Here is a 12,649-nt window from a genome sequence, read left to right on the forward strand (position 1 = left end):
AAATTTTGAAACTGCTGTATATTGTCTTTTCATAGCCCTGATTTATTTATATATAAATTAGAAAATGAAACAAAAGACTATTTCCTGGCAATTTCATTGGCTTATGTAATATTTTTCAGTTTATTTTAATTGAACTTATTTTTTTATTTGAATGAAGAAACTTTGTCTTGTCCTGTAAGTCACTGTTACATTGAGGCTTCAGTTATAGTTGACTTATCTGCCCTCGCAGATTCTGCTTTGTAGATTAGTTATTAATCTGGGAAGAAAATTGATCCAAACACAGTAAATTATTATGTAAAGTAAGATATTAGCATTTATTGATTAATTCTCTTAAGTAGTCAATTCTAGTGTCATCGTTCTAACTTCTGTGTCATCAATTTATCTAACTCTGTGGCAACTATAAAACAAGCCAAGATAGTTTATATCACTTCGGCTCTGTCCAACAGAAACCAGATGAACTATATAAAGGCTTCTAGTTTCAGAAGAGATTTTTAATTCACATAAAATAATATTTAACTTTTGATGCTGTTAGCCATGACTGTTAGAAGGAATTGTTCTTTCTCGTCTAATATATATAGAGCTGATTCTCATTACTCCCTCTTTTCTCTGTAGGTCTGTGGTATTATCTGTCAGGAAGCAGGTGGCCTTGCCTAACTTTAATTGGTTCTCCTAACTTTGGGTACAGATCAGTGCATAGAGATCTGGAGGCTCAGCTAGCAATTGTCACAGACAACCACAATTTGCAGCAGCAATTACAGCAGGTCAGTAGTGAATTAGTAAACTTAAAACTAAAATGAACATTTCTTTTTATGTTTCACAATCAGAACAGTTACTTACGTCCATTTTACTTTAAGGGACACATTTTTCACTTTCATGTTCTTGATGCAAAATTTGACACGTCTGCAATGCTAAGGAACTCCCCCATAACTTTAAATCTGAATAGGTTACTTATGAAGTTCATAGTGATGTTTCTCAGTTAGAAGGAACCAAGGGCAGAGGCTGGTAAGATATGCTATGATTACAAATATGTGTCTTTTGTATTGTAGTGAAAACTTAATTTGCACCATATAAAAATACTTAGCTGCCAAGTCACACTACTCATGATATGCTGTCTGTATAAAGTTTTGCAGTGCATTGAAATTTGTAAATTAAATTTCCATTGAAGGAACAGTCTGCAGTACTGCCTACAATAGTGAATATTTTTCTTTAGTTCCTTGTTCAATTTCTCATGAGACAACAAATGAATCTTGATACTGATGCAAAATATACATTTCTTAAATGCCCATGGTTGTCTTAATATTTCAATATTCTTTCAAGTGCTGCATGGGCTGTGAGCCACAGGTGCAAGACATTCCACTTAATCCCAGCTTTAATTGTTGAACTTAATTGGCTCTTACCCGTTGTTTACTGCCTTCAGCAGCTGTTTGTAACAAAAGTTTTCATCTTCAACAATCTTTTCTGCACAGTGATAAAATTTTTCCAAACTCCCTCTTTAGTTTTTGATGTTACTTCTGAGATATCAAACCCTTATTAATTCCAGAATATAGTCCATTGTGGTAGCATGGGCTCTCAGTATGAGTGTTTCATCTAATACCATACTCTGGTCTTTACTCTCTAGTCCTGCACCTTGTTCATTTTCATGATTTAGTCTCTTTAAAATAAGGCTAGTAGTTTGCATATATTATAAATAATGGTAACCACTGTGTTAACCATTGGTATAATTCTGAATGTTAATGTGTCGTTTCCGTTTCCGTTTAGGTCTTCTCCAGTATTGCTTTTCCATACCCTCTTGGCTTATCATGTTGATAATTCTTTATTTAAACACAAACAAAATACTTGCTGAGCGTCTGGTTTACTCTTTTATTTCCATCAATAGATTCAGAGCTCTCATCCGACTGCATTTATCTTTACTGTCTTTTGTTAACATGCTTATAAAAGCTTTTGCTATTGCATCAGCAGTTTTCACTTAATATGCAGCTTAAATGAAGAAAAATACTCCAAGACCTCATGACTCCGTGGTCATGAAAAATGAGTATTGAAATTCACTGGGATAACAAAAGTTTGGCCAAATACATGCATTTTGAAGGGCATTCTAAGAGGGAGTGGAATGGATGGTCTTGGAGATGGAATTCCTGAGAGTGGAACGTGGGCAGGTGGAGGATCAGAGAAACATGCAAGAGGCTCATGTTGGGCAAGTTTACGACTGAGGGTTGTTTACAGAGACAAGGTGTAGTTGAGACTGTGGTGGGATTTAAAGATAAGGATATGAATTTTACAATTTACAATATTAGGGAACAGGTGCTGACCTAAATGAGACTGAATATTAAAGTAAAACAGAACTTGGTGCTTGATGAGATACAACTTGTAGAGATACAACTTGTAGAGTTATGATATTTGATTCTTATACTTTTCACATTTTCTGAATCATCATAATCTCTCTCCTAGCTTTGTGAAATATACCTTAATGAATAACTGCATTGCTATCGTAAAATAAAATGAACCCTGTCACTCAGAAAAGTATTTGTACCCACATTTTCTAGGAACAAGAAAATCTGTACTGCCTCTCGAATGAGATTTCGACTATTACATTTGACCAACCAAATAGACATGTGAAGCTCTGGGTGAAATTGGTAACTCCACTAATAAAGAATTTTTTCTAAAATCTAAAGGAATGCCATTCCTGTTGTAAGTAATATAGCTTAACTGGAATTTTTTTTACACGTTTTACAAGCAGCTTTTACTGTGAACTTTGTATCAATTCAAAACTTCTGAAATCAAGTCTGGTCTCCATTGGCCTCAGGAGTATTGTATTTGAATGGTTGATTTTAGTTATCTGCTATTAAAACTCTCTTCTCAAGCATTATGTTTTTAAGCAAATGGAAAAAAGATCCATATCAAATAGTTTTTAATGTTTCCTTAACAGCATCTAAAATATTACTGTGGGTTACAACTGAAGGACGGATCACGATGTTTTATTCCAGGAACATTGAATTTCGGGCTGAATAATTATTGTGATACATTTTCTAACTGTTAGTTACATTTTGAAGAAAATGTTGAGATAAAATTGTTTGAGATGCACCGATGCCTCAGAATTCTAACATTTTAAGGAATTTAAGTTTGGGGATATTGGAATAAATCCCAGACAAGAATTTGGTTGCTGGAATTGAAATAAATGTGCAAGAGTGTGATGAAAGAGTATGCAAATATATTCTTTAACTTGCTAATTGTCACAGTCAGATGTTCCTTATAATCAAATAAGAGTCAAACAATTTGTTTCCTTCAAGGTTCAGGGGTGTGTTTGGTGTAAAATTATCGCATGGGCAAAAAGCAGAGGTGATGTCATCAATGAGGAGTTCTTGGCTCTCAAGTTAGATTGTTGTCAGAGCAAAGGAGATTGAAGGGAGATTTGATGGAGGCATACAAAATTATGACAGTTTTCATTAAGATAGACTAGCAAAGTTGTTTCCATTGGCTGTTATTAAATGGACTGTGGAACCTAAATACAAGGCTTTGGGGAGAAGATATTGGGTGGAGGGGCAAAGGTCTTTTTGTTTGCACTGAGTTATGATGATTAGGAATTAGCATCTATGATGAGAAATCAGTTAACATTTCAGGTCCAGTGGCCCTTCTTCAGAACTGATGGTAGCTGGGAGAAAGGTTTTTTTAATGCAGAAAATAGGATGGGGAACAGGAATAAATGATAGATGCAGAGAGAGGCCAAAGAGAGAGCAAAACAGTTGGAAAGTAGATGAAGGTAAGCCTAAGAGAATGAATTGCTGCTAATGTGGACTGCCAGTAACTAATGCTGGGTTGTGCATAGTAGCAGTCCATGTGATGACAAGGCCCTAGGTATGTGAGGGAGAGCAAAGGGAAAGTGCCCAAGTCTTAGAATTGTTGAACCCGAATCTATTTTCCTCCACTTACACAAGACGACCTTCGAGAACTCTTGCCCTCTTTGGATCTCTGGCAACTGGGACTAATCACCAAACATTTTTATTTAGAATGGATCACAATTGAGAATTGTGAATGGGAATTTCTGATTTTGAGAATCTTCCCTGATCTCCAACCACCTTGTAAAGCTGAGATGGAAGTTCCATCTTTTACAAGACATTGAGGCATATAATTAAGCTTAACATTGCAAACTTCAGTTCTGTTAAGTACACATTCACCCATCTCCTGTTCAAGTATAAATAACAACAGTAGCTTATTTTCAGTTACCACTACTGTTTTGTAGTGAGAGAAAAAAACTTTGCTGTTTGTCAGAGCTTAAGGTGAACTCAACAGCATGAAATTTGGGACCTCTTATTATGCGCATGTGAATTTCTCTGCCCTACTTGCCAGTTCCCAGGTGACTAGATGGAATTTTACTATGCTGTCTTTACAATGACTAGCCATGTTATGAATTTTTGTTTACTTATTTAAATTTGGAAATTGTGGACTGAAAAGCACGTGAAGGAACAAAGTATAACAATAGTTGGATAATCTTTTAAGTTAATCTTGGCTGGTTCATTTTAATCGTTCAGGAAATGATTTCAGGCTTTCTTGTTAGCTCATTGAACGAGGAAGAAGGTAAATTTGTAACAAATATTACAAAGTGTCTAAACTTTTCAAAGCTTTCCAAGAACCTCTTCTGTTTAATTTGGCATTATTTCAGCTTGAATAAATCACTTAAATTATTAATTTTAAGCACGTATCATTTATTCAGAAGCATTTTCAACAGACACAATTGAATTATTTTAAATTTGCATCATGACATTTTAAATGAGATTTTTTTTAAGTCTACAGTGTACAATTTAAACTTGTAGTAAAACAGCAACACCTGCAAGGATCCACTTGGCTCGATTTTCTTTTGTTTTCAGGTTAAAAGTCCAAACGTAAGTAGGACCTCGGCTCCGGGTTTTGTACACTGGACACTCGTAAATGTTTTTTGTTTCTTGACGATCTACTGGAATGGCTTTGATGAATACAACTGGCATTCCTGGTGTAAGCTCCTTCAGTCGTGCATCAGTAATGATTCCACTGTTCTTCTCCCAACGCGCACCTTTCAACATATCAAACATTACTGGTAATTAACTGGAAAAAGATTTATCATGTTTTTATAATGAAAATAATGAAGACTGAGAAAGAATTATTTCTCGTGAAATGCCTATGTATTGAAGGAAACTTTGTAATCAATTTATTTGTATTTTAGAATTCTGTTAATTTGCTAAAAATCTAATAAAACAGATTGAAGGTTGGCTGGAGAATTTTATTTTAACATCTATTTGTCTTTACATTTTTGTGGGTAGTTGAACAGATATTTCTTATTTAGCATGTTTTATAGTGACCCATTAGTTGAATAATAAAATGTTTTCACTAGGTGAATATTTTTGTAAAATTGTTATTCATGGCAGTGATTATTAGTTTTCAAATGTCTCACCTTCCATGTATAGTCCATGGATGTAGGCGCCTTCTCTGGGAGCACTTGTCATGTCTTCTCTGTTTTTCTTTGTAACTTCAACAGCTAGACACATTTTGTCAAGTGGCCATTCATTTTTCCTGGCCATGGATTGCATTATAGCTGTGAGGAAAGACTGTGGGTTGAAAAAGCCACCAAGCCACACTGCACTAGGCAAAGCAAAATCCGTACTCCAAGCTTCCAATTCCTGAGAATACAAAGACGTGAGAAAATTGCTACCAAATATTTGTCACTGTCTACATTTTTGAATAACTTCAACGAAATAGTTAAAAATCACACAACACCAGGTTGTAGTCTAACAGGTTTAATTGGAAGCACACTAGCTTTCGGAGCGCTGCTCTTCCATCAGGTGGTAGTCTATCACCTGATGAAGGAGCGTCGCTCCGAAAGCTAGTGTGCTTCCAATTAAACCTGTTGGACTACAACCTGGTGTTGTGTGATTTTTAACTTTGTACACCCCAGTCCAACACCGGCATCTCCAAATCATGACTTCAATGAAATAAATTGTGAAAAAGTGCACCAAGTATGATTGTCCTATAAATATATTCTATCTGTTACAAAGCAAAGTACAAGCTCTTAGTCATGTGCCAGTTACATTTGTTTTACATGATGCTTAATCTTAAGGCATTGTAAAGGGTGTGAAATCATCTGACCAGATTACTCCTGAGTAATGCTAAGACCTTAACCTGGAATTAATGTGATGCAAGTTTATAACATATTGAAAGAACAAGATTTTGATTGTATAGTTGAGCTGTTTCATTAAATATTGTAGGCAGGACCAGATTTCTCTCTGAAGTTATGTAAACGAAAAGCTAGGTTGGTCATTGAGATTATTATTTTCCCAAAGATTAATCAACCTGTAGGGTTAATGCTGATTTAATTCAAGTGAGAGTGGATGTGTTTCTTGGAATAGAGTACACCTTGGTCTCTTGCCGTATTCAATGGGTTGGTCTGCTAGACACATTTTGATTGCTTGTGGAAGTCTGAAATTAATGTTTTATCTTGAGATTTTGTCTCATTTTTCGTTTCTTCTGGAAGATTCTCTCCCACCAGTATGACATTCCATTGTAAGGGCAGACTGGAAGAACTAAATAAGTTCGTTCTTGTCTGTCATTTTTCATATCTTTGTAACAGTGGCACTTTAGCTCAGTGATAGCACCCTTAGTTTCTGCATCAAGTTGTATTCAAGGACACCAGCTGATAACATAGACTTGTTGAAGATGACATCTTCAAAAAGTTAATCATATTTGAAATAAAAGTGGAAACTTCAATAGCATTGGCTTCCTTCAAACTTGTGTGATGCCAGGAGCCTGTGTCTGCTAGCTCATTCAGTTAGCAAAATATGTTGTGGCCGTATTCAAAGAGGAGCATTTATTTCCCAGCTAGCTTCACAGAAAAACATTATTTAATCTTTTAGCTCGTGTTTATTTGTGGAGCTTTGCTGTTTATGTTCACTTACAAATGACAGTGAATGTAGCTAATGCTATGACACATTTTGGGATGTCCTGAGTATGTGAAAGACTCGGCCTAAACATGCATGTTCTTTCTCTACTTATATTTAGGACCACAAACTCTAATAATGAAATACTATTTTGTGTATTGTTATCTTTGTTTGCTGCTTTGTATTTTTACTCCCCTTTGCTTAACAAAAAAAACCTAAAAATTCATTTAATTAAGAGTTATTGCCTGTCTAAGAATTTTAATACAAATTTATATTTTTAGCATTTCAAAACAGTTAAAGTCCAACATTTGAAGTGTACTCACTTACTCTGGAAACAAACACAGCCTGTTTGCAGTGAGAATTTAGTCGGTAAACAATGACGAGTTAATTTGTTTTTGATAGGATCAGTTGAAGGAATGTTGACTCGAATTTCCAGTTTCTCTCAAAGATACCATGGAAATTCTCATATCCACTTAAACAGGCAGTCAAGATGCTTGATTAATGATTGATCTGCAAAATGACACCTACCCAGTGTCCCCGCTGTGTGCAACTAAGACATAACATTCATTTAAAATTTTCCTTGCTCATACGAGCAGGTTAAGTATCCTCCATGGTAATTTTCAGATTGCAGTACAGATATGTACAGTTTGTAAAGAATACTGATCCTATTGTCTATTAGCAGTATCACGGGAGATGAAGTTCTCGACTGTTACTGTTTAGAAGCAGATTATTTTTGTGCTGTACAAACTAGAGGAAATTCAGATTCAGTACCAACCTCTGAAGCCTCGAATCAAAGGTATAATTCATCAGATGTCTAGGTTGGCAGATGTTCGTTTATTTAACTTAGTACAAGCTACGTATAAAATCAAAAATCATTTTGGAAATGACTGAAGATGGTACTTTCAAAACTCAAACTTGATACAGTATCTTATGACATCAATGTTAGAGAAATACTTTAAGAACACTAAAACATTGTACGTAATTGTGATATTCAAAGTACGAATGACGAAATGAACATGCAGTTAAGCTACTGTGGCTCACCCTGATGCGAAGGAGAAGATCAGTAAACCAAGCACCTAAGCTAAAAAGTGATGGATAAGCTAGGGCTGCCCATGTTGCTGGAACTGTGTCGAAAAATAAGGCATTTGAAATCTCTTCCATGTCAGCTGTGATGGTTAATTCTCCCTGAAAATCAGCATAGGTATAAAATTTGTTACTGAAATCCTGACTTCAAAGATTTTGTTTTGCCTTAGAAAAGAGTACAAACGAAAGTGTCCCCTATGGTATTTATTTAAAGATTTTCCAATATGCATCAGGCTGGTGTGTGACTTTATAGGAGTTTATAAAATAATGATGGGTCTGGATAGGGTGGATAGCCAAGGCATTTTCCCCAAGGTAGGGGAGTCCAAAACCACAGGCCTGAGGTGAGAGGGTAAAGATTGAAGAGGGACCTAAGGGACAACTTTTTCATGCAAGTAATGGTGCATGTATTGAAGGAAGTCGGGGATGCTGGTACAATTACAACATTTAGATTAGATTCTTTACAGTGTGGAAACAGGCCCTTTGGCCCAACAACCCCACACCGACCCTCTTAAAAAGTAACCAACTCTTTTGGTTACTCTGAGTAACCAAGTCAGAACCATTTCCCTCTGACTAATGCACCTAACACTATAGGCAATTTAGCATGGCCAATTCATCTGACCTGCACATCTTTGGATTTGGGAGGAAACTGGAGCACCCGGAGGAAACCCACGCAGACGTGGGGTAACTCCACACAGACAGTCGCCCGATGCTGGAACCGAATCTGGGTCCCTGGTGCTGTGAGGCCACTGAGCCACCGTGCCACGTCCAAAGTCATCTGGATGGCTATGTGAATAGGAAGGGTTTAGAGGGATATGGACCAAATACTGGCAGATGAGACCAGATTAGTTTAGGTTATCTAGTCAGCATAGATGAATTGAACTGAAGGGTCTATTTCCAAGTTGTACAGCTCTATGACTCGTAATAACAAAACCACTATCTCTGAATGAACTACATTGATCAACTCACCTATTAGGTTACTCAACCACTTTCAAGGTCTACGTTCTTATTTTTACCAACTCATTACAAAAATAAGGGGTAAATCTGGAGCTGCTGAAATTTGCAATTGTATAGTTTCTGGTTCAGCCTTTGTGTTACCCCATGCTGTTAAGGATGCTAGTCCAGATGAGCTGTATATTGTCTGAAAACTTTAACTTAGGACAGATTGTGATATCAAAACAGCATCTCAGGCTGACGACACTGTTCTGTGACCTGAAACATTACCTCTGATTTCTCTTCAACAGATACTGCCAGACCTGCTGAGTTTTACAGCAATCTCTATTTTTGCTTCTGATTTACAGCATCTGCAGTTCTTTTGATTTTTACATATTCTGTCAATTTTGATCATGTAGATCCAGTGATGATCAAACCTAAGCATTCCTTCAGTCCCATGAAGGAACTTGAAGTGGGAGATGGCATGGGGCAGGGTGACACTAGGCATATGCACACACAAGATGGCCACTGAGCCATCAGTTGGCCACTTGACACATAACATGGCCACCAGACCACAATATGGAGAGAGACAGCAGACCAAATACAGACATGGCCTGGGGCCACCAGAATGTCAGCACAATTCACTCACAACCTAGTTGATTAGTTTAAGGTGGGTGGGGGAGAAATTACACGTGAGTAGCGTACACTGTCCGCCGAAGTGTCTGGGTCCAGCCAACACCTTTAATAGAAATGCTAACAGTGATACAGACTCAATACAAAGCGCTAATAGCCAGGGCTGCAGTAATCATCCTTTTCATGAAGAGCGATTAGCACCCATTGCTACAGCAATGTCTTCTGTGCAGACATTGAAACTGACAACAACTGCAATGAAATTAACAAAGGCTGCGCTGGGACTGACTGCACTGAAACTATCAATGATTCTGCAATGTTTACAATATACTAACTATACTACAGAGACAATAACCTCATCACTGAGCTACTATATTAAAAAAATGTGTAAAAGTGTCTCGACATATACTCCAGGTTGAGAGAAGACTCACAGTTGACCACAGTGCTGTTGGTGTCTTTCTTTCCCCAGAGCTCTGGTATTTGTTTGTACAGTAAACTCTGTCATTGAACCCCGACTCTGACTCTGAGACTGGTGATTTTCCCCATAACAAACTCCTTTTCTTGCAAGATTTAAAAGGGCCAGGCACCCAACTTAAATAAATGCTTGGTAATACAGAACCTAAGCATTGATAAAACAAGACAGATACGAATTTTACACTTTTCAGAACGAAGACATAAGAAACTGACTGGAAAAAAAGGCATCATTTTATAAGATATGAAAAGAGGGTGCTGATTGAGTAAGAACACTGGCAGTTTTAATTCTCAGACCAGGCTGGAAGATTCTGATTGGTCAGGGCATGACTATGGGAGATGCAGCAGTATTTGACTATTTCCATGACCCTTTTTTAATATGGTCTGTCAATAGTTGGGATTACAACCTATATACTTGGTGTCACACCAGCACTGAATTCAGATTAAGTTATTCATTTGTGTGGTAAACAAAACATCTTTGTGGAAGCATTTATATCATTTGGATTGGGCTAAGATTAGTTGGTCACTGAACCATATTCACACGTAGTTGCAGATGTTCTTTATCAACAGACCAAATGTTTAGTGCATAAAAAAATTCTATATTTGTCAGTTGGAAAGACCTTGACAACAACAGCAATTCAAAGTTTCACCTGTTTCCCCACACTTTTTTTTCACAGATATCAGTTCCAGAGATCTATCATTCTCACCTCAACTCTTCAAACGTTTGCTTAACTGATTCTTCCCAGTTTCTTTTCCTTGGACTGTGGAGCCAGCTTCACAATTCTGACAGCCTAAAGCTTTTCAGTTTTAACAACTTGAGGACTTCTAGACAAGTTCTCTTAGCTTGAACATTCATGAACTAACATTACTTTGGCAAACTAGAATTTGGTTCTCCTAAAAGTAAGCTGTTCTTCCTTCTGAACTAGTCAAAAGTTAACAGCTTCTGGTCTGATGCAAATGCAGCTGAAACTCCTGCAATTTGACATTGTTCTTCCTTTCTTGCTGGGTTTTCCAAAACCACTTTTACTAAAAATACAAGTGTAGAATTCTTTGCAATGGAATTGGGGTGGGGGAGTGGTGTGTGAGGTGAAAAGAGACTACAAATGGCTTTTATGGGAGGAGCTGCCCTATAATAAGTTTAGATGCCCAGTTTGAATAATAGTGAGTGAGTGAAAGAATAGGTTGATATGTAGATGGTGGGTGAGATGCTAGGTTGTTAGGCTGGTAGATGATTAAGGTGAAGAGGGTGATAATTAACAGGCAGGTAGGATGGCAAGTGATTGAGTTGGTAGGTACAAGAGTGGCATGTGTAGGATTGCAGGTGGGTGGTTAAGTGGCAAGTAAGTGAGATAGTAGATGTATAAGGTGACAGAGAAGAAGGAAGAGAGGGCAGAGGTTGGGGCAGTTGCAGTTTGGAGATAAGGGTGAGTGATTTGGCTAATTCCAGAACTGATGTCCCAGAGTTTTACTGAGTTTTTTCTGTCTAATATTTCCTGGGCAACTATTCAGTACAGCTGAACTGTCTGAAGTCTTCAGCTGTAACTCAGAAATATTTGTGGAGGAACCCAAAGTAGCAAAGGAATTGATCAATGGACATTGAAATTTGCAGTTAAGTCAGCACCTCAGGACTTCCACAAGGTTCAGATAACCATTTCTGATTGCACATCTGATCGTTGATGATCTAGATTTCTTTTCAAACTTAAAAAACAAGAAGTGTAACTGTATACACATGCCCATGTCAAAAACAGCTGGGATGAATGGAGTCTGGGAACAGGCAGATATAAACTCGCTTTGGAAAGTTTAGTAAGTTTAAAAACAACTTACCCATTGGATATCTTTATTATGGTTATGATATTAAAATTCAAAGCATCAGCTCCCTCCCCCAATGTCATCAGCAAATAGCAAAATAATGAAGTCAAATATTTTAAGTATGTCCAAACCTTTAATCCCAGATTCAGCTCCTTCAATGACCGTTTTAGCTCTGCAGTTAAAATGTTTGTTCTTTCACATTCCTGGAAAGCTACTACTACATAAGGTGTCCGTTCTTCCACTTTGCCCATGATCTCATGCATATTAAAACTTTCTGGCAGTTTTTCCAGGATTTCGTCCAAAACTGACTTAACCTGAATATCAAAGTATTATTAAATTCCATTATTGCTAAAATTTTACAATGTTAAAGAAAAATAATATTTTCAGTGACGTTATACGAATTCTAATACATACAGTTTGATTTCGCTAAGAGAAATTTAGTATTTACATAATGCATACACATTTCAAAGCACGTTTCGAGCACAAGCCCTTCATCAGGAATAAGAGAGCGAGCCAAGCAGGCTAAGATAAAAGGTAGGGAGGAGGGACTAGGGGGAGGGGCGATGGAGGTGGGATAGGTGGAAGGAGGTCAAGGTGAGGGTGATAGGCCGGAGTGGGGTGGGGGCGGAGAGGTCAGGAAGAGGATTGCAGGTTAGGAGGGCGGTGCTGAGTTGAGGGAACCGACTGAGACAAGGTGGGGGGAGGGGAAATGAGGAAACTGGAGAAATCTGAATTCATACCTTGTGGTTGGAGGGTTCCCAGGCGGAAGATGAGGCGCTCCTCCTCCAGCCGTCGTGTTGTTGTGTTCTGCCGGTGGAGGAGTCCAA

The 12,649-nt window shown here is 37.5% G+C and overlaps 2 protein-coding genes across 2 annotated transcripts in view; one reads left to right on the forward strand and one right to left on the reverse strand.

Moving 5' to 3' along the window:
* Positions 1-4,949, forward strand: part of LOC132827775 (CDP-diacylglycerol--glycerol-3-phosphate 3-phosphatidyltransferase, mitochondrial) — a 56,036-nt gene extending 51,087 nt beyond the window's left edge. Inside the window, exons 8-10 of the mRNA XM_060844480.1 lie at positions 613-761; positions 2,541-2,685; positions 4,860-4,949. Of these exons, the coding sequence (XP_060700463.1) occupies positions 613-761; positions 2,541-2,660 (269 nt within the window). The 3' untranslated portion in view covers positions 2,661-2,685; positions 4,860-4,949. The remainder of the gene's footprint in view (positions 1-612; positions 762-2,540; positions 2,686-4,859) is intronic.
* LOC132827952 (dynein axonemal heavy chain 17-like) overlaps positions 4,785-12,649 on the reverse strand; it is a 443,350-nt gene continuing 435,485 nt past the window's right edge. The window contains exons 77-80 of the mRNA XM_060844799.1: positions 11,954-12,136; positions 7,941-8,084; positions 5,420-5,645; positions 4,785-5,041 (exon numbers count right to left, since the gene is read on the reverse strand). Coding sequence (XP_060700782.1) covers positions 4,794-5,041; positions 5,420-5,645; positions 7,941-8,084; positions 11,954-12,136 — 801 coding nt within the window. The 3' untranslated portion in view covers positions 4,785-4,793. The remainder of the gene's footprint in view (positions 5,042-5,419; positions 5,646-7,940; positions 8,085-11,953; positions 12,137-12,649) is intronic.

The sequence above is a fragment of the Hemiscyllium ocellatum genome, chromosome 25 (assembly GCF_020745735.1).
Source record: "Hemiscyllium ocellatum isolate sHemOce1 chromosome 25, sHemOce1.pat.X.cur, whole genome shotgun sequence".
Taxonomy (NCBI): Eukaryota; Metazoa; Chordata; class Chondrichthyes; order Orectolobiformes; family Hemiscylliidae; genus Hemiscyllium; species Hemiscyllium ocellatum.